This window comes from Salminus brasiliensis, chromosome 5 (genome assembly GCF_030463535.1).
Source record: "Salminus brasiliensis chromosome 5, fSalBra1.hap2, whole genome shotgun sequence".
NCBI classification, from domain to species: domain Eukaryota; kingdom Metazoa; phylum Chordata; class Actinopteri; order Characiformes; family Bryconidae; genus Salminus; species Salminus brasiliensis.
In genome coordinates this window covers 45266764-45293870 of record NC_132882.1, presented here as the reverse complement: position 1 = coordinate 45293870, position 27107 = coordinate 45266764, and the positions used below count along the sequence as shown (strand labels likewise).

The 27107-nt window shown below is 43.1% G+C and overlaps 3 protein-coding genes across 3 annotated transcripts; 1 reads left to right on the top strand and 2 right to left on the bottom strand.

Annotated features, from left to right (window-relative positions):
- Positions 1-4501: 4501 nt before the first annotated feature.
- rcvrn2 (recoverin 2) lies at positions 4502-10649 on the top strand. The gene is made up of 3 exons (XM_072679082.1): positions 4502-4882; positions 9552-9663; positions 10564-10649. Exons 1-3 carry the CDS (start codon positions 4502-4504, stop codon positions 10647-10649), a joined length of 579 nt encoding a protein of 192 aa, XP_072535183.1.
- Positions 10650-14273: 3624 nt separating this feature from the next.
- Positions 14274-18215, bottom strand: LOC140555769 (germ cell-specific gene 1-like protein). Its single transcript, XM_072679081.1, has 6 exons — positions 18020-18215; positions 15815-16006; positions 15597-15644; positions 15340-15492; positions 15145-15256; positions 14274-14944 (listed from the first exon to the last, which is right to left on the bottom strand). Exons 1-6 carry the CDS (start codon positions 18213-18215, stop codon positions 14560-14562), a joined length of 1086 nt encoding a protein of 361 aa, XP_072535182.1. The 3' UTR covers positions 14274-14559.
- A 2531-nt stretch (positions 18216-20746) lies between these two features.
- On the bottom strand, positions 20747-24164 carry atg12 (ATG12 autophagy related 12 homolog (S. cerevisiae)). Its single transcript, XM_072679080.1, has 4 exons — positions 24046-24164; positions 22897-23033; positions 22751-22813; positions 20747-21563 (listed from the first exon to the last, which is right to left on the bottom strand). The coding sequence occupies exons 1-4, from the start codon at positions 24152-24154 to the stop codon at positions 21504-21506; spliced, it is 369 nt and encodes a 122-aa protein (XP_072535181.1). The 5' UTR covers positions 24155-24164; the 3' UTR covers positions 20747-21503.
- Between the last annotated feature and the right edge of the window lie 2943 nt (positions 24165-27107).

Below are 27107 nucleotides of genomic sequence, written 5' to 3'. Positions count from 1 at the left end.
AGACCACACACTCTGAAACTGTGAGTGTTCTTAAGGTGAACCTTCAGCACGAGGTACACCATTTGACAAATGTATTTGGACACCTGCTCGTTCATTAATTGTTTTCTTTGAAATCAATCAAGGGTATTAAAAATTAACTGTCGGATTAACTCAAGTCTCTTCTGTCCAGGGGAGAAGGCTTTCTGCTAGATTGCTGTGAGGGTTTGATTGCATTCAGCAACAAGAGCATTTTCATCCATCATTCCAGAATGCTCTAGCCCACGGCTGGCTTTAGAGACAGCATAATGCCAAGAGGTTCATCAATGTTCAGAGAGAGTCCTATTTTATTGGCAGTGCTTGTAGTGTATGTGCATTTGCACATCTGCATCAGCACTCTAAGCAATGGTACAGTGCTTGATCGACCGGGATACTAGAGGTCCTCCGTAAAGCCACAGTTTTTGTTAGCCAGCTGAGATAAACATGCACAGGGGAATCAGATCAAAGTATGAGGACATTATGCAAGCCTCTATCTTCTGTATCATGATCCCATGAGGTTGGAGAAGCGTTGGTAGAATCCCAGACCACACGTAGAACAGGCAGACAGAATATACTGTTGTCTTGAAAGCATCATAATTGGCTCTAGAGGGGTAATCCAATATACCGGGGCTTCCAAAAGGTCCACGAATAGCCCAGAGAAAATCCCTGTACAACCAAGGGGGCAGTGGGGTACAGCAGGTGGACCAGAGAGGGTAAATCCATCAATGGTCATCAATAGTCTGAAAAAGCAAATGCAAGTGTTAATGAAACCCATTAGAAATTTGATTAGCTTTGCCATCGGCAGCCGGAGTCTGAGAGAGCACAACTGGCGAGAATGTCTTGATACTTTTGGACATGTATGTGGACAGTCTGTGATAGGGTCAGTGGCAGTCCATCCTGCCAGTCTGCATTTAGTACATCCAGATAAGTTTAAATAGGGACAGTAGGGACAAAGCGTAGCGTTCCTGAATGCTCATCCAAACAACACAGATGACCTTGTTTGCTCTCCACTGGGCATCAAGCAAACCCCAGCACAGAACAGCACATGGTTTGGGACGGTGCCGAGCATCCCCGGGCCTCCATTTGTGTCAAGTTGAGGTCCGGTGAACAGTTGGAGTGGTTGAATTAATATTGATATTGAATATTTCATAGTGGATACTGCATAGTTCATAGTAGATACTAAATGATTCATAGTGGATACTGAATAATTCATAATGGATACAGAATGATGCCGAATGCTAAATAATGTTATTATGGGTCTCAGATCTTAACAATGCAACTTAAAAATCATCCCCAGGTTTAGGGTTTTATACTGTAATTATACTGTATGTCTTCCAAAAGGTCCACGAATAGCCCAGAGAAAATCCCTGTACAACCAAGGGGGCAGTGGGGTACAGCAGGTGGACCAGAGAGGGTAAATCCATCAATGGTCATCAATAGTCTGAAAAAGCAAATGCAAGTGTGATTGAGCATCAACGGCAGAAGAACCACCTCGGCTTCCACTGCTTTCAGCCAAGGCCAGAAGGCTGAGGCTGCAGTGGCCCAGCACAGGCCCACCAACACTGGACCACTGCAAACTGGAGGGGAATGGCCTGGTCTGATGGATCTGGATTTCAGATGGTAGGGTCTGCATTTGGCACCAACAGCCAATGAATCCATGAACCCGAGCCTGTCTTGGGTGGGTGTTATGGTTTGGGGGGAGGCTTTCTCAGGCCTTTAATACCAATCAACCATCAACAGTTACTTCCAGCATGATGGTTCCTCTGTGGTTCTTCTGTGGTTCTTCAGTGGTTCTGTTCGTAGTCAGGGATCTGAATCCAATAATATCCCCCAGAGATGTGGTGGAACAAGAGATTCAGAGCATGAAGGTTCTCCTGCTTGTGGAATATATGCCAGAAGAAACTGAGGCTGGTCTGAGAGCAATGTCCAGCCACCTCTATTACTAGCATAGTGCCACAGTGTTCCACAGGGGATTTAATGGCAGCAAAAGGCCGGGCTGACCCAGGGGGGGTTATAGAAAAGCCAGGAGGGAGGGGCAAGAGGGAGGAAAAAGACTTCCAGGAAATAGCAGTGGGACAGATGGTAGAGCTTAAGGATCCCCCAATCACTTGCCATGCTTTAACACCATCAAACGAAGTGCAGATTAATGAGGCACTAAATCAATTCAGCTGATACAGAAAACCCCAGTAGCTCTTCTAAAGCTGCTACACCCAAACCCCACCTGACCTAAGACCTGAGAGCAAATATCCTTTACTTTTAAGCCCTAAATGCCCCAGCAACAACACCCCCCCAACACACACTGTATTTACTGTTTATTTGCTATTTGTAAATAAATATTCTGTATTTTCTGACTGTGTTTATTCATAAAGCAAATTTCATTATTATTATTATTATTATTATTATTATTATTATTATAAAGCAAATTTCATTATTCTTAAAATATACATTTTCTATAAATATTTCTTTTTCTAAATGTATATTACAAATAAACAACTGTCTGATGTTTTCTAGTGAATTTTCTAGTAAAAAAGTAAAAATATTTTACAAAAAAAAAAAATATTTATGTCTGCAAATTCTTATTTTTTTAATATATTTTTTAAAGTGTTCTAAACGTAAGTTTATAAAAGTAGGTAGTACATACGGTTGTAGATACATTTTGCAGTTCAGGACCTAAAGTTCATATTTCCAAGTAACATTTTGTAGATGTTGCAATTTAATCACACTTATATATTTTCTGAAAATGTTCAGTATGTAAAATAATTTGAGTCAGTTTATTAAAAATAATGAGCAAATGTGCTTAAAACTTTACAGTAAAACTGTAGTAAAGTTTATTCTCATTCTAATGTTTTTGGTCACAATAAACGTTTAGAGTTACTTTAAGAGTTTACTACATTTGATATACTTACTAAGACATAACTGCTCTGCTAACCTATAACTACATGTTTAATTCTAATTTTTAAAAATGTGACTTTTTTAAATATATAACCAAAAAACTTTACAGTGCATGTATCTCATCATTCCAGCATCTCAGCATCTGAGTCTTTGTTGCCAAGCCTCTGTTACCTCAAACCTGACAAAGGAACAGGTAGCCCATGTAGTATTTTAGGCACCTGTAGAGACAGGTCAGCTTGTGTTTTGGCAACTTCTCTAGGTCTAATTCAAAAGCTCAGATGTCTCACCATGAGGCCTGAGGGTATCGGAGGACACAGTTAGTTGGATCACTCACTGTTGTGGTTCACTCTACAGGACCACTTCATGTTCTAGCCCAAACTGACCTTTCTTTTCTGTATTAAATCAAAAAAATAAGAAAGTTATATATTTATAATGTTATATATATTTTGATGATTTTTTTAAAAATAAACTAAGTTGATTAAACTGAACTTGTATTTAATCCAATTGCTTGTGACCATCTGAATTTAAACAAATATATTTAGTTATTTATTTTATATAAATATTTCTTTTAAACTATGACCACGTCCATTTTTACAGTGTGTAAAGTAGAAAAAGTAGTAATTGAACCCTGAGGAACTCCACAAGAAATGTTATATTTTTTAATGTTTTTTTTAAATAAACTGTATTTATTTTTATTTATTTATTTAAATATTTCTTTTAAAATATGACCAGGCCTGTTTTTACAGTGCGTAAAGTAGTACATAAATCACATCTGTTTAGAATAACAAATTTAAATACATGAATAATTTATTAATACTTAGTTACTAATTCTGTCTATTATCATTTAAAATGTGTTTTTTTAAGTAAACTTGCTTACATTATATACTATTACAGTTTACAGTGTAAAGTAACGCTTAAAAATAACAAAAGCACAGACCCTAACATTGAACCCTGAGGAACTCAGGAAATGTACATTTTTAGATTTAGACAATTTCTCAGTCACACTTTTATACAACTTTTATACAGTATTTTAACCTCAATAAAACAATGTATTTTATATCCCTAATGTACTTAATCTTTCATTACGGATGGTTGCGTTAACCTGCATTGACTGAAGATGGAACGGCCTGAGCTTTAGAGCTTGTTGTGGCTGCAATGTTCTTTTGCTCTCCTGGTTTAAAATTGTCGATAGGCTACTTATAGAGAGACAGAAAAGACAGGCCAGAGATGTAGATTTAGAGCTCAAAGGCTCAGTCGAGCCAAATCTTCCTCTAACAGAATTAACCGTGCCGTCAAAGGTAACAACCTAAGTCCACCTCCTCCCACCAACTTCACCACTCCCCTACCCCCCTCCTCAACCTGGGAGTCATTCTCTCAGCATCCTGAGCTGCATCCTTCATATTCACACCATCGCTCAAGCAGGCTGGTGAGCTTCCCGTCCACTGCAAGTGACTTCATCAGGGGAAGAAAGAATTGCAGAAGCAGCTCGGTTCGGTCAGTCTCTGGGTCGAGAGACAGCGACAGGCCTTCAGTCTCCCACCAGAGCAAGAAGAAGCCCAACTCCTGAAGCTTCTGCAAACAGTCAAGGATAACGATGGGAAACGCCAAGAGCGGTGCCATGTCCAAGGAAATCCTGGATGACCTGAAACTCAACACCAAGTTCTCGGAGAACGAGCTCTCGCAGTGGTACGAGAACTTCCAGAAGCAGTGCCCGTCAGGCCGCATCACGCCCGACGAGTTTGAGAAAATCTACGACCGCTTCTTCCCAGAAAGCGACGCCAAGACCTACGCTAAGCACGTCTTCCGCTCGTTTGATGCCAACGACGATGGGACACTGGACTTCAAGGAGTACATCGTCGCCCTGCACATGACGTCCGGTGGGAAGACACAGACCAAGCTGGAGTGGGCCTTCTCTCTGTTCGACGTTGACAAGAATGGCTACATCACAAAGGCGGAAGTGGCAGAAATCACTGGCGTAAGTTCTAGTGAACATCTGCTAGTATATAAATATATATATCATATTATCCTGAGATCATCAGTGAGGCAACTATTAACCATCCTAAGACCTTCATCCCCTCTAAGGTTCTGTGAGTACATTGATAGTAGCTAATAAATAAAGATTAGCTCATAGATACTACATTCATTCAGAGTAGATAAATAAAGAAATCATAGGGGTTACAGATTCATTCATTGTAGTTATGAAATAATTAATAGTAGCTGCTGACAAAATTGATCGACACAGTTGATTAGAAATCATTAATTTTGGGTCCTGAAAAAAAAATTACAGTTACTGAAATACCAAAGATGAGATACCAAAGAATTCATAGTAGATACCGAAGAATTCATAATGGATACTGAATAATTCATAATGGATACTAAAGAATTTATAATGGATACTGAATCATTCAAAGTAGATACTGAATAATTCATAATGGATACTGGAAATATCATAGTAGGTACCGAAAAATTATAATTATAATACATACTGAATAATTCATGGTGGATACTGAAAATCCCATTATGGACACTGAATAATTCATAGCGGATACAGAATAATTCATAGCGGATAGTGAATCATCTATAGTAGACAATAAATAATTTATAGTGGATTCTGAATAATTTGTAGAGGAAAATGAATTGTTTATAGTATTTCTGAATAATAAGCGTTAAATTGACGAGTGAAAGATAACCCTGGAGTTTAAGAGAAGATGTATCTTCTATAATATTCTATAATTCTATAATGTTTGACTGTAACTTCGTACTGTAACTCTGGCCGTGTGCATTTACAATGATATCATGCAAATCAGCTGCATAACAAAACTACATTAATGTCTAGCCTCATACTGTGAGAGTATATCCAAAAACGTAATAACCCCCATAAACCCCTTCTGCTGCAACAGAGCTGCAGACGAGCCCCAACTGAGGGTAAATCCACTGGGAATAATAGGAGAAGCGTCCAGCCTCACATTCCTACAGGCCGGCATTATTACCCATTACTCAGAGCCATTCAGTCCACAGTTCCTGCTCTGAGACACAACAGCCGACCCTCCCCGTGGCCTAAGCCCCTCTGTTTAGTCTGGAAGAGGCTGTTTCAGGTCAGGCCTGATCTCTTGTTGAAAAAGCGTCTGGGGTGAACGTCTGCATGGGTAAACATGGTGTTTTCTGGTGTTTCAGCCGTTTCTGCTTGCCTCTGAATTGGACGCAGCGGCTGCTCTTTGAAAGATCTGCGCTGCAAAGGCTTTAACTCAGCAATTAGTCCAGCGCTTCAGCCGACTGTTAATATAATCGGCCAAACCAAGAATAATCCATGGGATTACTGGTTTAGTGCTCAGGCAGTAAACCCACCTACGACTCAGACCTTCCACAAGCTGGACCAGGATTAGGAAGGGCTGAAGGGGTGTTCTTCAAGGGTTCTTAGTCAAAACAAGGAGAACCATGTCTACAAAATCACACTTTAATAAAGTTTTAAAGAACATACATCATCTAAAGTAACCCCACCTGCATAAGTCCTGAACCCTGACCCTTAGGTGGAGAAGTGGTGCATGGTTCTTTAAGGAACCTTCCAGCACCAAGAAAGGGTTCCATTATTGCTACAGCTCATAGAATCCTGTTTTAGGAATAAGATGAGATGTTTGGGTGTGAGGAACCTTTCTAAGGAAACCTACCCAGACAAGGCCTACACCTCAGACCTTCCGCATTGACGGGCAGAGCAGGATTAGAAAGGGCTGGACGGGTGGGTCCTAAAGGAAGGGAGTTCCTCAGTAAAGGCAGCAGTACTGTATGTATGGAACCATGATGACTCAAAGAACCAGCTGAATGCTTAAACATTGTGGAGATGCTGGAGAAGTTGTGTATGGGTTTGGGTGAAGAACCTTCCAGTACCAGGAGAGGGGTCCACTATTGCTATTTCAGGTCTTAGAACTCTTGTTCTGTTAATATATAGAGAGCAGTTTTTGCTAATAGTGCAGTTTAAGGGTCCAGGGAAACCATAGACCCTGAAGAACCGCTCACTGGACAGACCTCTGGTTCTTTACGGACCTTTTTGAGACCTTTATGCAGTTTAATGAACCTACATCATGTAACAGAAACCCACCTACAGACGTCCGCCAAGGGTTCTTTAGCAATGGCAGCAATTACTATATATATATATATATATATATATATATCTCTGGAAAAAATGAAGAGGCCAGTTTCTCTGGTTTTAATATTTCTAGGTAGCGTGTTAAAGGGACATTAATATTTACGTTGTATTTCATGTGTACCATGGTCAACATTTCCCCGAAATTCCAAATAAAAATATTTGCTATTTAGAGAATTTACTTATTTGCAGAAATGACCACTGCTCAAAAATAACTGCTCAAATGATGCAAATAAATGATTATAATTATAATTTTAAATAAATAAAGTTATTATTCAGATTTAAACAACACAGGACTAATAGAGATTTGAGAGCATTCAGAAATCACTATGGTGAAATAATAACCTCGACAGCCAATCACAGCTCTCCTCTAGTCTTTCACATTGCTGTTGAGACTTTATGCCGTTCATAGTCTGCAGATTCAGCTAACTCAGCTTTATTTGATGAAATGTCTGGAATAGATAGAGACGCACATTTAAGAAATATATATATATATATTTAAAAATATGAAGTGGTCTCTTAAGAGGTAAGAAGGCTCCACGTTGAATCACCTGAATTGCGCATCTACCTGATTGGAGAAAGGAGGGAAATCTGGGGGGTGCAGAACCCACAGGACAGTCTAATCTGGTTTAGATTACGACTTAACCTCAGACTGAAAGATCACATGTTCCAGGGATGAAGGGAGATATAGAGAGTGGACAGGACACTGCTGTCCGAACAGCTGAAAACAGCCCACCCTGCAGCCCATCAACGTCCCAGAGCACCTGCATCTACAAGAGCATCGTGTTTTTTCTGGTGCTACCTTCTCACCATCTCAGCCCCCCCCCCACCCCCCCAGCAGGGACTGAAGTCAGAAGAGTGAGCAAGGCGATGTGATGAGGCAGTGCTGACAGCTTGCCAGAAGCTCTGGCACTGGTTCTAATCTGAGGCTTAAATGAGTCTTGGCTAAAGGCTCTGAAGTCCCGGTCCATTTTTAACCAGAGTTTTAAAGAGGAACACAGATCTAAGATCAGCCCTGTCTCCCCGAGAACGTCAGCAGCTGACCCATCCACAGACTACCCTGTACTAGCTTCCATTCAGCCCTAATGACAAACACCACCTACACTGTGATATACGCTGAGGAGGCGGAGCTACAGTCTCTCATTAGAGTGAATAATAATTAATAACGCTCTAAATGTAGGTATTGTGATATACACTGAGGAGGCGGAGCTACAGTCTCTCATTAGGGTGAATAATAATTAATAACGCTCTAAATGTAGGTATTGTGATATACACTGAGGAGGAGGAGCTACAGTCTCTCATTAGGGTGAATAATAATTAATAACGCTCTAAATGTAGGTATTGTGATATACACTGAGGAGGTGGAGCTACAGTCTCTCATTAGGGTGAATAATAATTAATAACGCTCTAAATGTAGGTATTGTGATATACACTGAGGAGGCGGAGCTACAGTCTCTCATTAGGGTGAATAATAATTAATAACGCTCTAAATGTAGGTATTGTGATATACACTGAGGAGGCGGAGCTACAGTCTCTCATTAGGGTGAATAATAATTAATAACGCTCTAAATGTAGGTATTGTGATATACACTGAGAAGGCGGAGCTACAGTTTCTTATCCTAGCGCTAAAGCTAAAGTCTGAAGCGATGGAGTGAGGCGCCTTTTCAGATGTACGTCTACGAAACTGCGTAAATGAGCATTCAGTGTTAGACGTGAATGGAGGTCAGTGGGATATGGAGCTTTTCCTCCAGAGCAGCAGTGATTAACCCTGCAGAAATCAGCAGAATGAGGTGCAGATGGAGTCGGCGCCGGGCTTTGCTAAAGCTGCTCAGCGCTAGAGGAAGGAGCAGCTTAGCATCCTGACAGGAAAACATTAGCATTTCACAGTTAGCTTAGCCAGGTTTAATGAAGATCACCAGATCTACCTCCATCAGCCAGAACATTAAAACCAGGTGAAGGAAATTACACTGATGATCGGGGTCCAGTGGCAGGTTCCTGTCGAGGGAATTAGGCAGCGAGTGAACCTGAGACACTCTGACAAGAACCAGACTGTGATGTTTAGGCTGGGCCGGGCCTTAATGGGGCCCTAAGTACATTTTCATTTTGGGGCCCCCTTCCATACCACCACCTCAGCACCAGAGGCGCATATCTGCATTTGCATATCAGCAGAAATTTATGAACCTAGTATCGGTGATCCGACTATAAAAAAAAACTTTTAACTGTGTAATAATCATAATAATAATAATAATAATAATAATATATATTTTAATCGTGATATCTTGGAGCTCTTGGGCGCCCCCTGGTGGCGTTGGGGCCCTGTTTTTAGGTGTAAGCTGAGTGTGTTGAGTTGCTTCAGCTCCTGGACTGGACTGTACGGGACTGGACTTTACACCAAAACGAGACATTCCTCAGTACCTCTTCCTCCTCCAGGACCCAGTTAGGATGGTGATGGTACCGGTGATGGTTGTACCAGTTCTAACTTCAGCACCTTTGCCTCCTCACTCAGGCCATCTTTAAGATGATCCCCAAGGAGGAGCAGGAGCGGCTCCCAGACGACGAGAACACTCCAGAGAAAAGAGCAGACAAGCTGTGGTCCTACTTCAACAAGTCAGAGTCCGGTGAGGGTCTTCACAACATAGCTGAATATGCATTTAATGGCATAATATTTTTATAAGCAGTAATAACTTATATGTAGAGCTTCATACTGGATATTAATGTTATTAGAACTTCATACTGGATATTAATGTTATTAGAACTTCATACTGGATATTAATGTTATTAGAGCTTCATACTGGATATTAATGCTATTAGAACTTCATACTGGATATTAATGTTATTAGAGCTTCATACTGGATATTAATGCTATTAGAACTTCATACTGGATATTAATGCTATTAGAGCTTCATACTGGATATTAATGTTATTAGAGCTTCATACTGGATATTAATGATATTAGAGCTTCATACTGGATATTAATGCTATTAGAGCTTCATACTGGATATTAATGCAATTAGAACTTCATACTGGATATTAATGCTATTAGAGCTTCATACTGGATATTAATGTTATTAGAGCTTCATACTGGATATTAATATTATTAGAACTTCATACTGGATATTAATGCTATTAGAGCTTCATATTGGATATTAATGCTATTAGAGCTTCATACTGGATATTAATGCTATTAGCGCTTCATACTGGATATTAATGCAATTAGAACTTCATACTGGATATTAATGATATTAGAGCTTCATACTGGATATTAATGTTATTAGAGCTTCATACTGGATATTAATGCTATTAGAGCTTCATACTGGATATTAATGTTATTAGAATTTCATACTGGATATTGATGCTATTAGAGCTTCATACTGGATATTAATGTTATTAGAGCTTCATACTGGATGTTAATGTTAAAAGTTTTATTATAATAAAAATACTTTTGAACAGTAAATGTGAAATACATTTTTGATGATTCTCTCTCTCTCTCTCTCTCTCTCTCTCTCTCTCTCTCTCAGAGCTGTTGCATGAGGGCGAGTTTATTCAGGGTGTGATGGACAACGACAGCGCCCTCCGCCTAATCCAGTACGTGCCCACCAAATAGAAAAGGCCGGACCCTACTCTTCCTCCTCCAGTCCTCGCTCTCTTCTTTTCACTCCTCTCTCTCTCTCTCTCTCTCTCTCTCTCTCTCTCACTCTGTGGTTTATCACACTCTAGTGCTGGCCTGCGGTCATTTTGTAAATACTGTTGTATGCCATTACCTGCAACTGTGTAACAGTAGTGCTGAACAGTCTGGAGGCGTGTCTACCACTCAGTAGGGTATATATTTTTTTATTTGATGTTGTTCATAACACAAATTCTGACCGTGTCCAGAAACGTACTCCACACTTAACGTAGATCGACCACAGCGGCCGTACCGTATTTTGTGTGCTGCAGTAGCTTCGTCTGTCCTGTTTATCATAGCATACACGCTCGAGATTGAGGTCCAATCAGCCGTCCTGAGTTTTAGTGCTGTCAGAGGTCGGCCCGGGGCAGCGGAGACCCCTGTTTTGTAATTATTCTGTTGGTTCTGGTGGGAAAGGTAAATGTTCTGTGGAATAAAAGTTTCAGAGGAACTGTGTGAGACTGTGTCTTAACTGATCTACCAGCAGGGTCGCGGATCTGACGCCGTCTCTTCAGGTAAGAACAGCAGCTCACCTGGGGCCTAACAGGTCACGACACAGAGGTCAATACAACACAAATTCATGCAATCCAGAAAAACATCAAAGCAGTGCCACAAATGAGCTCATAATTAAGAGCGTCATACTGGATATTAATGTTATTAGAGCTTCATACTGGATATTAATGCTATTAGAGCTTCATACTGGATATTAATGCTATTAGAGCTTCATACTGGATATTAATGTTATTAGAGCTTCATACTAGATATTAATGCTATTAGAGCTTCATACTGGATATTAATGTTATTAGAATTTCATGCTGGATATTAATGTTATTAGAACTTCATACTGGATATTAATGTTATTAGAGCTTCATACTGGATATTAATGTTATTAGAATTTCATACTGGATATTAATGTTATTAGAGCTTCATACTGGATATTAATGCTATTAGAACTTCATACTGGATATTAATGTTATTAGAGCTTCATACTGGATATTAATGTTATTAGAACTTCATACTGGATATTAATGCTATTAGAACTTCATACTGGATATTAATGTTATTAGAGCTTCATACTGGATATTAATGTTATTAGAACTTCATACTGGATATTAATGTTAATAGAGCTTCATACTGGATATTAATGTTATTAGAACATCATACTGGATATTAATAATATAAGAGCTTCATACTGGATATTAATGCTATTAGAGCTTCATACTGGATATTAATGTTATTAGAGCTTCATACTGGATATTAATGATATTAGAACTTCATACTGGATATTAATGTTATTAGAGCTTCATACTGGATATTAATGTTATTAGAACTTCATACTGGATATTAATGCTATTAGAACTTCATACTGGATATTAATGTTATTAGAGCTTCATACTGGATATTAATGTTATTAGAACTTAATACTGGATATTATTGTTAATAGAGCTTCATACTGGATATTAATAATATAAGAGCTTCATACTGGATATTAATGATATTAGAACTTCATACTGGATATTAATGTTATTAGAGCTTCATACTGGATATTAATGTTATTAGAACTTCATACTGGATATGAATGTTATTAGAGCTTCATACTGGATATTAATGATATTAGAACTTCATACTGGATATGAATGTTATTAGAGCTTCATACTGGATATTAATGTTATTAGAACTTCATACTGGATATTAATGTTATTAGAGCTTCATACTGGATACTATTGTTATTAGAACTTCATACTGGATATTACTGTTAGTGGAGTCTTATATATTTATCTGCTGGTGTTGGTTTTATATAATGGTGCAGTTTAGTAGGAACTGGTGTAGTTTACGTGATGGTGTTGGGAGGTTGTACTGGTATCACTTTGCTTTCATTTTTCTGTGGGAGAGGAAAAGAGATTTTACACAGGCAGATATTTTCTTATAATCCTGGATTAGCTGTGTGTGAGTGTGTGTGAGTGTGTGAGTGTGTGTGAGTGTGTATGCCATAAGGTTGGACTTGGCCCTGGCACCGGTGAATAGGAACACTCATCCTTTGTGCGTGCGAGTGAATGTGACAGTGCATGTGCGTAAGTGTGTGTGTGCGTAAGTGTGTGTAAGCGTAAGTGTGTGTGTGTGTGTGTGTGCATTGTGTAAGCAGGTTTAATATCAGGATATCTGTTCTCCAAAACACATTTCATAATACTATTTACTGTTCATTCCGTCTCCCTCCCGCACCGTCACACAGGATTACTGTCATAATCTTCTGCCCAACATGGGAAAGCAGACTCCACCAAATCTCCAATCTCTCTGTCTGCACACCGCCTTTCTTTAGGCCTTTTCCACTCTCTCACTCTCTCTCTCTCACTCACTCTCTCACTCTCTCTCACTCTCTCACTCACTCCCACTGTCAGTTTGGGCTCAGCGAGTGGCCCAGTGGACTAAGGCGCTGCCACTGTTTCCATTCCCGGGACCTGCTGCTCGCCATCAGCAGCCGGAGTCAGAGTGGGCACAACTGGCCTTGCTCTCTAACGGGTGGGCTGATGGCTGATGGCACGTCCTCCCTGCATCTCTCCTAGTGCGATGTCGGTCAGCACAGGCGTCTGTTAACTGGTGCGCTAGGCTACCTAGCTAGTTGGATGGCTGGCTTCACATGGGGAAGGTCGCTTGAACGGGGATTGGGTCCAAATTGGGTAGAAAAAGGGGTAAAATTAGACGACTGGGTCAGAACATCTCCAAAACATCAGACATCAGGTCTTGTGGGGTGGTCTTAAGAATGCGGCGGTCAGTACCTACTCCATACACATTCGCTAAGTGTACGCCAGGGGATCTATTGGACCTGTATGGACCTTCATGACCGTCACTAAGCCAAGACTGGCTACCCCGGGAACACCCCAGGGACAACAGGTCTGCCTGATGTTTTTGGAGATGTTCTGACCCAGTCATTGTCTAGAACATCACAGTCTGGGTTTGGTCAAAGTGTCTCAGGTCCTTGCGCTTGTCCATTTGTCCTGCTTCAGCATCTTCATCACCTTCGAGACCTGACGGTTCGCTCGCTGCCTAATATGTAGATCCAGCCCTCGACAGACAGGAACCTGCCACCGAGACCCAGATCCTCAGTGGCAGGTCAGAGTCACATATGCTACAGCACCCATTGGAGCAGAGAGGGTTAAGGGGTCTTGCTTGAGGGTCCAACAGTGTCAGCCTAGGAATTCATAGTGGATGTTACGGGTTAAGTTCAGGTTGCACCGGGTCGAAAAAACAGTCCTGAAAAGAAAGCATCCCGTCGTTATGCAATCCGGGTCTAATCCACTCAACCGTCCCGTGAAATTTCATTCCGAAGAGCTCCCAGACGCTAAATCTGTTTATCGGAATGATCCGCTTGCGGAAGATTCCAGCACCAGCGCCTCACACCTCCGAAGCCTGAAGACTGACAATACATTCACACTGCCTTTGTTAAAGCTTGGTCAACAGTCCAGCACAAAAAAGGGGGGAGGGATTTACACCTTTACAGTTTTAGCTTTGCGCTACATGTTTAGCACAGGAGCTACGAGGCTAACGTAGCTAAATAAACACTGTTGCCTTCACACACTCTCCTCAAACTGGCACAGTCTAAGCGGTCTAATTGGCTGCCACTGCAGCCCTGCTTTACCATCGGCAGCCGGAGTCAGAGAGAGCACAGCTGTCCCCTGCACCTCTCTGTCCCATGCAGCCGGCGTGGTGGAGCAGGGGACCTGGCGCTTTCGGAGGAGACGTGTGTTGAGACGTGTGTTTGAAGCCTCATGCTAATCAATCAATCAATCAATTCCTTGTTAGCTACATTAGCCTCAAGACGCTCGAGGCTGGCTGTGTGGGTCAAGCTGGCGCTTTAACACGGTGAGTCCGTTCTGTCTCTTTCCATGGCGACCTCCATCTCGTCCATCTCTCTCTCGCAGTCCTCACAGCCCTCCGGCCCGCAGCCCCCCACCAGCACCAGCGTGGGGACGTCCCCATCCCCCACCACCCCCATGCTGCCGTCCGCCCACATCGTGTCCATCATGCCGTCGGGACAGTGCAGAAGGCTGCTGACGGTGTACAGCCCGGCCCCCGCTGCCCCCGGCACCACCTCCTCGTAGGCCGGAGCGCGGCTGGCGGCCCGGGACTCCTCCAGCCGCAGCCGCTGCCGGTGCCGCATCTCGATGATGGTTTTGGTGTAGGAGTTGAGGGTGAGGACGGCCGCGCCCATGCAGCAGCTAAAGGACACCCAGGCCAATCTGGGTGGGGGTTCGAGGAGGGGGGCGAAAGATTAGGATTGACATTAACTGTGTATATACACACACACACACACGGTATGGACAAAAGTATTGGGACACCTGATCTATTGTGTTGTAGGAAATCAAGGCTACTAAAATGAGTACTTTCTAAATTGCTGTGAGGATTTGATTGCATTGGATGGGATGGTGAGGAAACTCACGCAAACGACCAGCCGTAGTCCCAGCTCTGTGGCCTCCAGTCTTTGGGCCCAACGATAACGGTGAGCTGGAAGACGGTGGTGTACATCATGTGGGCCACCATCCCCATCAGACCTGGGACGAACAGAGGGAGAGTTACACTGGACCTCATGCTCTTCCGGTCTTCACTCCGGCAGAGCACGGGCTCGGCCTCCTACCTGACAGAACGGTGCATATGGCGGCGAAGGCGTTGATTTTGAGGGCGTGCATTTCTTTATGAGAGCACAAGACCTCCAGCCACATCAGCAGGAAACCCATCCCCAACAGACTGATGTACATGAACTCAGAAATCATGGACAACCAGAGGACACCTTCAACAGAGAGCGGGGGTGAGAACGAGGAAGGCTAGAGCACACTGCAAACTTACATCTGCACACACACACACACACACACACACACACACACATACACTCACCATGGGTTTCTCCAGGGGTTAGATCCAAGAAGCTGCGACACCGTTCCCCTGCAGAACGAGACAGAACACACACCCTCTCAGCTTTATGTAGCTTCTATCAGTGGGAGTTAGTTAGCTATTGCAGGAGTTTTCGGGAATTCTGGGCGGGATTCGGACCCTGGTCCTGGAGGAGGTTCTCCAGGATCAGGGTTGAGAACCACCGGCCCGCGGTTTCTCACCATCAGCATGTTTCTCGCATGACTCCCAGAAGCCTGTGTGGAAATAGCGGAACATGTACTTGTCCTCGCCCGTCTCCCAGATGTAATGCACGGCGTTGGCCAGCTGTCTCTGGCGGATCCTGGCCAGTTCCTCCCTCCGTTTCGGCGAGATGGTTCGGTTGGAGGGCCCCCGGGGGTCTGGGGTGGGGCTTTCTGCCGAGACGCAGAAAGTTAGAGAAGGTTAAACGTTCCACCGCAAGTCAGACAACTCCGACAGAGCTGATAGTACAATGAACAAGGACACGCAACTGGTGGTTCTAATGGTTCTAACAGCGCCACCTTGAGGAGAACCTTGCTGAATTTGACTGTAGTACTGGAATTCAGACTTTTTCGGAGTTCGGGTTTTAGCTCCACCAAATAAATTGGAGAAATTCAGGAAGCAGATCTTTAAGGGTTCTTTAAGAAAGATAATGGTTCTGTATAGAACCATGACAACTCAAAGAACCATTAGAATGCTTGACTATTTGTTTGCCTGGTTCTAAATGGTTCTTCGTATTCACAGAAATTCTCTTGTAGGAAGTTGGTTATACAATCTTTGAAGAACGGTTCCAAAGTAGTTACAAGCCATAGAACCTTTTTCAATTCTACACTGAACCATTTCTGCATGGTGTGTAGTTAGAACTTGGTCTTGATCCATTTGTATAGGTTCTATAAAGAACCATAAACATCATCAACATATTATATTCATCAATTTTTAAGACTTACCCAGGTGGAGAAACATTTAAGCATTCAAATGGTTCTTTGAGTTCTTGTAGGTCTATCTAGAACCCTTGAAAAACTTTTTTTTTGGAGAGTATACATACAGGCATTTTATACTGTATAATGTTGACCAGCAGAAAGTCTAAGCCTGTTTCAGAGAAGCTGGAGAACACTGAGGTTCCATTTGAGGTTCTCGGAGGTTCTGCTTAGTTCCACCGCAGCATCTGAGCAGAACACAGGGACTTGTGGGTTACATGCAAATGCCGATTTGACATCACAACCATGATGAATCAGAAATGAGCTGCTTTTGCAGCTTTTTCTACAGTCTTAGCAAACACGGTTCTACTGCATATAGTACCGAAAAAGGGTTCTGACGGATTTGTTTTTGTGCTTGTAGGTTCTATAAAGAACCATCTACAACAGTTTCCTCTTGTACTTAAAGAACGCCTGGACCAGGCAGAGAAACATTTAGGCATTCAAATTGTTTTTGCATTGTTGTGGTTCTATCTAGAACCCTTGAAGAACCCTTTTTTTAGAGTGCATATACATGCGTTTCATATTGTTTGATGTTGGTCAGCAGAAAATCCAGGAAAGGCCTCAGAGACCCTGGAGAACGTGGGAGATGTATTTGAGGCTCTCCGAAGAGAGTTCTGCTGAGTTCCACCACAGCATCTGAGCGGAACCGACACTGGAGAACTGCCCTGTGTCATTGTGTGATTTGGGAGGTTAAGCAGGTCGTCCAGCTGTGAGCGAAGTGAAGTAACTGGATCTTGAACAAATCCACTGTAACAGGCTTATTGCAGCGCGAGAGCGAGAGAGACGGCGCGAGTGACGCCATCACAGCCTGACGAAAACACAGCCAGCTTAGAACACAACAGAAGGACATGTGCAGGAGTGTGTTCCCTTTCATGCACCTTACACAGATGCGGTAACCCTGGTTCTGCGAGAGGGCCCCAGCAGACTAAGGAGGGTCGTTGGTTCCAATCCCGGGGCCCCAAGAGAGCGCAATCGGCCTCGCAATCTCTCTCTCTCTCTAGGGTGGGTAAAGGGCGCTCTCGCTCCCCCACATCACTCTAGTGCGGCGCTGGCCGTCACTGGCGTCTGCTAGCCGGTGTGTCAGAGCTGGGTGTACGGCCCAGGTGTACTGGCTGGGCACGTTTCGGAGGGGACGTGTGTTGGTTTAGCAGGGTCTGGAGAGCTCCAGTAGGAGGTCTTTACTGTGTCAGAGGTTCGCTGCTGAGACCACCTGTCTGAACACTACAGCTGAAAGATTTCTGCCTGGAGGAGTGGGAAACACTCTCTCCCAGTCGAGCTCAGAGACACATGACTCTATATAGAAAACCTCCACCTTATATATATATATATATATACATGTATATGTACATGGTGGAGGTTATGTTTATTGGGGGGGGGGGTTGGGAGGGTTCTTGGTTGGTTTGAGAAGGCTGGGATGCCTGCGCCCCTCACCTGTAGTGTAAGGCTCGCTGTTGTTCTGGCCGCAGTTCTTCATCTTGACGGGCGACAGGCAGAGCGGCTTCACCACTTTGTGAGTCCCCTCACACCAGTAGGAGGTGCAGAAGGCCAGTACGGAGAGAGCCAGGGCGAGAGAGGTGAGCGAGAGAGAGAGAAGCGAGCGGGAGCGCCGAGGCATGTGGTCCAGCATGGCTGCAAAAGAGGAGAGAGAGAGAGAGAGAGAGAGAGAGAGAGAGAGAGAGAGAGAGAGAGATGAAAGAGAGGAGAGAGAGAGAGAGAGAGAGAGAGAGTGAGAGAGAGAGAGAGAGAGAGAGAGATGAAAGAGAGGAGAGAGAGAGAGAGAGAGAGAGAGAGAGAGAGATGAAAGAGAGGAGAGAGAGAGAGAGAGAGAGAGAGAGAGAGTGAAAGAGAGGAGAGAGAGAGAGAGAGAGAGAGAGAGAGAGATGAGAGAGAGAGAGATGAAAGAGAGGAGAGAGAGAGAGAGAGAGAGAGAGAGAGATGAAAGAGAGGAGAGAGAGAGAGAGAGAGAGAGAGATGAAAGAGAGGAGAGAGAGAGAGAGAGGGAGAGAGATGAAAGAGAGGAGAGAGAGAGATGAAAGAGAGTGAGATGAAAGAGAGAGAGATAAAAGAGAGGAGAGAGAGAGAGAGGGAGAGAGATGAAAGAGAGGAGAGAGAGAGATGAAAGAGAGAGTGAGATGAAAGAGAGAGAGAGATAAAAGAGAGGAGAGAGAGAGAGATGAAAGAGAGATGAAAGAGAGAGAGAGAGATGAAAGAGAGGAGAGAGAGAGAGAGAGATGAAAGAGAGGAGAGAGAGAGAAATATAGAGATAGAAAAAAATAGAATTGAAATAAACTTTGAATAAATGACTTTTATTTTGTAGGATATAAAGTTTTATTTCTACAGATTTTTATTTTCTATTTGATGTAATTAATGTTTTTTGTATGTATTATATATTGGTTTGATTTATATATTATGAAATCTTTTTAAAGATGATTGTTTAATCGTACACTGATGCTGCAGGTCTCCAGGACCTCCAGAAATGACACGCTTTGGCTTTACAGGCTTAAACAATCAGAGCGTACGAGCATCGTGCTGCACGCGCCTGTGTTGACAATTCACTGCCAAGATAGCAACCTGAACACCCCTCATTTCCAGACCACTGCGCCCATCAGCGGAGGGATATCGGCGGCGAGTACCGTTGCTGTTTAAATGACGCAGGCGGAAGGAGACAGGAGGGAGTTCCTGAGGTCAGACGGCCTATGTTTCACTTTCATCATTGCCAAAAATGTTCTTTCAGCATGTTAATATCATTTAAATAATCATTTAAAGCTAAATCAACTGATCAGAATTGATTAATTGACTTCATTAACTACATTAATATAACAGAAACAGGCCATTTTTAGGATATCAGTGCTGGGAACTTTATTTAACACTACCTAAATAGAACATTAGGGTTCCACCACCTTACAAATCTCCCACTCATTAACTCTGAATGCCTTTATTTCCCACAGGATGAAAAATCTGGGAACTTTCCCTTTAAACTCTTTGGACACTTGGTTCCATTCATCACCACTACCTCACAGGACGTTCTGCTCCACCTAATGGTGATGAAGACGCTGCCTGATGCCTGAGACACTGTTCTACCAGAGTTCGGCTCTAGAACCTGCTTTTAAAACCGCATATCATTAAAATGGTGGAGGGATACATGCTGCAGGGTAGCTGTAGTGCGGCTACAGAATAAAATAGTCCCTAAAGAAAACTAGAAAATTAGTTGAGATTTTCGATTCACTATTTTACCATCACTGGTAAAATTCACTGGTAGGTTTGGATAGTAAGAATATACGGGCTATATCTGTGTTGTAGTCATGGTGACCGACGCCTGGTTCCATTCACTGTTTTTCTATAATCTAAAATTAACCACTTTTTAATTCTTTTTTTATTTAACATCAAACCTCAATCTAAATATGTTCATCTCAAACACTGATTATGGAATTTTGAACACTTGGTGAACTTCCCCTTTAAACACAGTTAATACTGAATTCAATGGATTTTTTTGGGTGTTTTTAAGCTAAAACTGCTTTCACGTATTTAAAAACATACAAAAAACACAACTTACTGTAAAAAGCTTGTTGTTAAACTGTTGTAAATTGTTTATTCTTACCTGTAAACGTCACACAAACAAACCAGCTCAGCCGTCCCGTCCCCCGTCCATTCTTTAACGACCCAGAAAAAGGAGCAGAAATGGCCCTCGGTCCTTATCCTCCCGCTCTCCTCATCCTAGCCCTGTCTGTACATCCCCGCATCTCCCTTCTCGCCATCTCTCTCTCTCTCTCTCTCTCTTTTTCCTCAGGAATTGGTGTCGGAGTCCAACCCCAGATTTTTGCCTAATCCCTCCTAAGTCCATCTGTTAGGTCCCGCTCTCCCTTTCTCCACCCTTTCTTCTCCTACACGTCCATCCTTTGCTCGCCCCCTCAACCCCCCGCCCCCCACCACCACTGTAATCACAGGCTGTCCATTTCTCACATATAATCCACTTGTCCAGCTGGATGGGACACTGTAGGTATTCGCCTGTCCTGTGATTATTACACGTCCCCCCCCCCCGTCTCCGCAGTCCCCCCGTCTCCGCAATCAGCCGATGATATGCTGGAGAGGGCCGCATCAGGACCAGCATCAGGGCACACAGGAGGACGAAATACAAGACAAGACATGGGACATCAAATCTGCACCATTATGCATTTATTTACATAAATAAAAGTTGGGCTACAGGAAATAATTCATAATTAATCATAAAAAAACAGGACATAGTAATAAACGAGGACGAGGCTGGATACTGTGTATCGCTTAACAACAAAGGCTCCAAGAGTCGCGCAGTTAAAGGAGCAGTTCGGTGAAGCGACAGATTAACATGACCGATCACTGACCCCTAACCACCCCCCCATCGGGACGTGTTGGGTGTCTCACGAGTGCCTTTACACTTTAAAACAGGAGATGCTAGGGCGGCTAACGTTGCTAACAAACACTGGATTTGGACTGTCACCAATCGCATCTCCCGGTAAAACACTTTAATAAACGTCTCCGCGGAGATGAAACGAGTTCCGGCTTTAATAAAATCTGCAAATAAAGGTCATCAAACCTCTTTTATTAAAAAAGATAGATTTTCAAAGCCAATAAATGCTGCAGAGTTGAGGTTGGTGACAGTCTAGGTCCACTGTTGGTTAGCCTGTTAGCCTAGCATCTCCTGTGGTAACTAAAGAACACATGAGGGTTTTTTTTTTGGTTCTTTAAAGAACCTTTGTATGGATGGTTCTTCACTAAAGAACCTCCTAGTTATGTGAAGGGTCCATAACGAGTCAAGGTTTAGTACAGGACTGGACATTTGAGCCTAGAAGAATTGAAGGACCTTTATTTTTAAGCTTATGTGTGTGTGTGTGTGTGTGTGTGTGTGTGTGTGTGTGTGTGTGTGTGAAAGGTTGAAAAGTCATCCCCAGGCTTGACTCTTGCAATAATGCAGAACAAGTTTCCCGTCGCTGCCAAAACACTGGAAAACAACAGAGAGAAAATGATTAATAATCAGAGCCTTTTATTCTCCTATCCGGTGTATTGATATTAGATTAAAGGGGACGTCTACCCCAGTTTTTCAAATTTCTGCATAACTCAGCGTTTCAGATAAACACATCCAGAGTCGGGTTCGGTGTGAAACTGAGCTTCACTGTAGAGAAACTGACCCACTCTGATGTCTGTACAGTGGAGGTGAATGGAACCAGGTGTCGGTCGCCATGACTACAACACCACAGATACAGCCCATAATTTTATTTCCTATCCAAACCCACCAGTGAAGCTACAACACGAGTCTTCCGAGTTTTATATGGAGTGATGATGATGATGATGATGATGATGATGGTGGTAAAATAGTGAATAGAGAATCTGAACTAATCCAGTTCTCTTTAGGGACTACTTTCTGTAGCTGCACTACACCCTGCAGCATGTATCCCTCCACCATTTTAATGATCTGATTTTAAAAGCAGGTTCTAGAGCCGAACTCTTCTCAGAACTCTGGTAGAACTGGTGGTTTCTGCTTCCATTCACCTCCACCGCAATAATGCACATACACAATATGGTCAAAAGTATGTGGACGCCTCCTTCTCCGTCTCCTTTTTGGGTTTCCTCTAAAATCAAGGGTATTAATGGAGAGTTTGTTGCAGTAACGGCCTCCACTCCGCTAAAAAGGCTTTGCACTAGATGCTGGACTGCCATTGCAGTGAGGAGGATTTGATTGCTACAGTAACAACGGTATAAGCTGTGCTCAAGCCCTGGTTGGTCCTAGAGAGGCCTGAACCAACAAGCTGACCTATAGCGACCCCTACTGGTGAGATTAGTTTCTGCTTAGAATAACACCACCTGGCTTCAGTGGGGTTTTCTTCCATTCTCAGAAACTGCTACTCTTCTGGTAGCAGTAGATTTTGGAACATTGCTGTGAGGAGGATTTGATTGCATCCAGGCTCTGATGTTGGATGATTAGCTCTGCCACTCCAACTCGTCCCAAATACACTGGATGGAGCTCCATCATCACTCCAGAGAACCCCACTGCCCAATGCTGTCTATGGATATGATGATGATAATGATGATGATGATGTAGAAAGGGTGTCCAGATACTTTTGGGAACAAAGTGTAATAATGAATCAGAAATGACTAGTCATGTCCAGAACCTGTAGCCTCCTAACTCACCTCAAAAAGCACGCCCACCTCTTGGTCCGGTGACGGGGCGAACGATTGATTGACGTAAATGAACTGGAAGAAAAAAAGGCGGAGCTTTAGAAAATGACATCACTGATTGAGTTACCCAATGTCCAGTTCAGGATCACGTCTCGTACCAGCTGGTCGCTAGGCTCCAGTTTAAGGAAGCGGGAGATGAACTGAGCGAGCGACTGAACGGTCCTCCCTCTCTCCACCGCCCACTTTTTCGTCTTCATTATAGGCGTGTCTCCCACTGCCTTCAAGAGCACGTCAACTAAAAAAAGAGGGGGGGGGGCAGACGTTAGCATCCAACCTGCTGATTGGCTGTCTGTATCACATGATTCAGACTAGTCTAAAACCCGTTCCTATAACTCACACTCCCCTATGGCTCAAGCCACACCCACTGTCGGCTTGAACGATCAGCCATAACATTAAAACCACTGCCAGCTGAAGGGGTGAATGTATCAGGCAGTGAGTGAACAGTCTTCGAGGTCCAGTCTCGAAGGTCTGTGCCTAGCAAAAAATGGGCCCCAAGGAAGGGTCAAGTGCGCCCAAGGCCCATCGATGCTCATGGAGGCCCCGCCCACCTCCCAAGGACTTACAGAACTTAAAGGACTTAAAGGATCATCTAATGTTAGTCTTGGTGTCAGACACCACAGGAGGACACCATCAGGGGGCTTGTGGGGTCCATGCCTCAATGGATCGGAGCCGTATTGGCAGCAAGAGGGACCTATATAATATTAGGAAGGTGGGGGCAGGTACTGGATAAGTGTATGGGGAATTTTTATCTTATTACATTATTTTCTAATTTAGTAAAACCATTAACAATAATTCATATCTTATATAACCTATAAAGGAAAATGTTTTGAATTTGTGGGGATGGTCTACCAGTGGCTAAACTAGAATTCGCTATTTTAAAGGTTTAATCCCATTTATTAAATAATCTTACCTTTTCTATTAAATTCTATTTGACTAAAACACAATTCCTCTTAAATCAGGTCACGTTTGATTTAGCAGATTTACACAAAACCCCTAAAATCTACCATCGCATTTAATCTTGACAACAAAACAGAGCACGGGTTAGTTGACAGTCCAAGCAGCTCGGTGATTGGCTGCAGAAACAAGATAGTGTTATTTCATTGGCTCACAGTACTGTCAATCAAACTAATCACGGAACTACCAGGCTAACTCCCTGAGCGTGGACTGTTTACTGGGGACTAAAGCTGTGAATAAAGCTGTACTTTAACAGGCGCGGTTTTTAATGCGGACTCAAAACGTTCATTTACTCTTTTTCTTCTCTTCTGCCGCTCCGCTGTCTCCGGAATCCGCGCTGGGCTGCTGCGGAGAGCAGTCCTCTTTCTGTGTTTCTGTGGGAGACTCTGCGTTGTCGGACATGTCTACACATCCTAGCCCACAGCGCGGGCTTCAAAATAAAAGCTCCAGGCTGTCCGGCACGAGTTTATTCAGTTAATGCCTGAACCATCAAATGATTGGCAGACAATTCTGTAAAATTCTTTAAATCTGTTATTTTTTAACCTTTTGTTCAATAATTTAAATAAATAAATAATTTGGTTTTATTACTTATTTTATATCGTATTTATTACATGTATATTTTTAACTAATTAAAATAAACGGCACACAAAATTGTACTTTCTTATTTATTTAATATATTCTACAATATTATTAGTATTTAAATTATACAAAAAATTATGATTTAAAATCTTTTCTTTTATCAATTAATTAACACACTGGTGTTGAATAAGTCTCAACAACCAGGTCTCAATATTTATTAAACTTAATAATAAAAATAATAAAATAAAATAAAATAATAAATCTGCTTGCATTTTAAAGTATGAATATGTGTGTATGAATATGTGCAGCTCATGTTAGCCAGCTAGTGAAAACAGTACAGAAGGGCTAGTCTATGACAGGCTATGGTCTATAGTCAGGCTGGTCATACTGGTTGACTAATTTGGCCGAGGTGGTCATACTTGTGGACCAGTATAGTCAGGCTGGTCATACTTACGGACTAGTGTGATCAGGCTGGTCATGCTAGTAAACCAGTGTGGTCAAGCTGGTCATACTGGTTGACTAGTTTGATCCAGCTGGTCATCTTCGTGGACCAGTAATCCAGTGTGGTCAAGTCGGCCATGCTTGTGGACCGGTATAGACCAGTCAGGTCTGGTCATGCTAGTGAACCACTGTGGTCAAGCTATTCATGCTGGTTGACTAGTTTGGTCAAGGTGGTGATTCTTGTGGACAAGCTTGACCAGATCTTTTGGGTGCTAGTAACACTAAACCTAGAACCCCCCCCCCCCCCCCCCCCCTTCTGTGGGAAAGGTCTCTGCTGATAAATGACGTCACTCTTTTCTGAGCGTTGACCAGTATGGTCACCACAGAGAGACAGAAAGACATGCTCAGGGAGTGAGATCATGGGGGTCTGTGCGGAATTCCTCCTCTCTGTTTTTTGCCCTCCTTTTCCTGTGGAGGCCTCGAGCAGCAGGACGTTTCAGGATGTGTGTGTGTGTGTGTGTGTGTGTGTGTACGTGTGTGTTCAACTCACGCTCAAAACCCTGAGCTTGGTGTACACACAGTTCTGAACACTCATATTCCTTCAGGAGAACAATGTGTCCTTAACGAAATACTTTAATAGACTACCAAAATAAAAGCACATGTTTTGGGATTCAGTAGCAGGCAGCTACATGCAACCAGTGCAATCAAATCCTCACAGCAATGTTCCTCCTCCACAAATCCAAGTAGAACGCCTTCTTCCCTGGACAGCAGAGACAGTTACTCCAATAAAAGCAGGAGAAACTCTTTTTAATATCCTGGATTTCAGAAGAACGTGCCGGTGTCCAAATACTTTTGTCCAATTATGTATGTGTTAAAGACTGAGACAGAGCTAAAAAAGAAGGTAGACTGCTTTCCCCCATGGAGATGAGTAACCCACCACTGCTCTTGGTACTGTAATATCCTCCTCGGCGAGTCTCCTGGGTACCGTGTGTGTGTGTGCGTCTGTGTGTGTGTGTGTGTGTGTGTGTGTGTGTGTGTGTGTGTGAGCTCACAGACACTCCAACACTTCCCGGCTTTGACTATTGTGTCCTGCTGGCGTCACACTCGCTCTGAATCAACTCCAGAAAGGAAGTGATCTCCAAGCTAAGGTTCGGCCTACAGGCGGCAGGGGCGAGGCCAGGGCCTGCCCAAGCCTTTATGGGGCCCTGAGCAGATTTCCATTTGGGGGCCCCCCATACCGCCACCTCAGCACCAGATGCCGTGGGCCAGTGTCATGACACATCCTGGCATTGACTTGACTGGCTAACGAGTAGCATGCTCGCTACATCGGCTGGCTACCGATTGAGTCCTAAATGGTCCTTCTGTAAGATGACGTCAGAAGGGATAGGATGTCTGGGGGTGGTATAAAGGGGTGTCCACAAATATTTGGACATATAGCGCCTTTCTTACGATTTTTCTTTTTTAATAAGCCAAAAGCAAACACCACATATAGGAGATTTCTCATGCCTGCCTCTCCGTATAGCGAAATAATGAGCTATGACGACAATGTGGAACGGCTGGAAAAGCCAGAGTGCTTTTACCGTAATTATTATTGTTGGCGGTCACCCTCATTACCCAGGAGTGCAGCTGAAGGTCGCTGTGATTCAGATGTACAAGAATGAAGAAACAAGTTCTCCTCGCCTGCCCTGGTATTGCTGAGAGGACAGGACTGGGCTAGGCCCGTCACAGTCACTAGTGCTAGTAGTACTTTTAAACGCAGAGAGGCTGTGTCCCAATTCAGGGGCTGCATCCTTCGGAGGCCGCATTACGAAGTATATGGTGGGACGGTGTATAATATGGGAATATGGGACAGTATAAGCCGGACTGATTATAATATGGGACAGTATATGGTGGGACAGTGTATAATATGGTAATATGGGACAGTATATGGTGGTACAGTGTATAATATGGTAATATGGGGCAGTATATGGTGGGACAGTGTATAATATGGTAATATGGGACAGTATATGGTGGGACGGTGTATAATATGGGAATATGGGACAGTATATGGTGGGACAGTGTATAATATGGTAATATGGGGCAGTATATGGTGGGACGGTGTATAATATGGGAATATGGGACAGTATATGGTGGGACAGTGTATAATATGGTAATATGGGACAGTATATGGTGGGACGGTGTATAATATGGGAATATGGGACAGTATATGGTGGGACGGTGTATAATATGGGAATATGGGACAGTATATGGTGGGACAGTGTATAATATGGTAATATGGGACAGTATATGGTGGGACGGTGTATAATATGGGAATATGGGACAGTATAAGCCGGAC

What these genes read in the sequence shown, in the direction of transcription:
- rcvrn2 (XM_072679082.1), top strand. Translation starts at nt 4,502, where the DNA reads ATGGGAAACGCCAAGAGCGGTGCCATGTCCAAGGAAATCCTGGATGAC. An exon ending in AAGTGGCAGAAATCACTGGC is followed by an intron (nt 4,883 to 9,551) that starts GTAAGTTCTAGT and finishes CTCCTCACTCAG; the next exon opens with GCCATCTTTAAGATGATCCC. An exon ending in CTTCAACAAGTCAGAGTCCG is followed by an intron (nt 9,664 to 10,563) that starts GTGAGGGTCTTC and finishes TCTCTCTCTCAG; the next exon opens with AGCTGTTGCATGAGGGCGAG.
- LOC140555769 (XM_072679081.1), bottom strand. Translation starts at nt 18,215, where the DNA reads ATGCTGGACCACATGCCTCGGCGCTCCCGCTCGCTTCTCTCTCTCTCG. An exon ending in CAGCGAGCCTTACACTACAG is followed by an intron (nt 16,007 to 18,019) that starts GTGAGGGGCGCA and finishes GCGTCTCGGCAG; the next exon opens with AAAGCCCCACCCCAGACCCC. An exon ending in CATATGCACCGTTCTGTCAG is followed by an intron (nt 15,257 to 15,339) that starts GTAGGAGGCCGA and finishes TGTTCGTCCCAG; the next exon opens with GTCTGATGGGGATGGTGGCC.
- atg12 (XM_072679080.1), bottom strand. Translation starts at nt 24,154, where the DNA reads ATGTCCGACAACGCAGAGTCTCCCACAGAAACACAGAAAGAGGACTGC. An exon ending in GGCAGAAGAGAAGAAAAAGA is followed by an intron (nt 23,034 to 24,045) that starts GTAAATGAACGT and finishes CTCTTTTTTTAG; the next exon opens with TTGACGTGCTCTTGAAGGCA. An exon ending in AGGTGGGCGTGCTTTTTGAG is followed by an intron (nt 21,564 to 22,750) that starts GTGAGTTAGGAG and finishes GTTGTTTTCCAG; the next exon opens with TGTTTTGGCAGCGACGGGAA.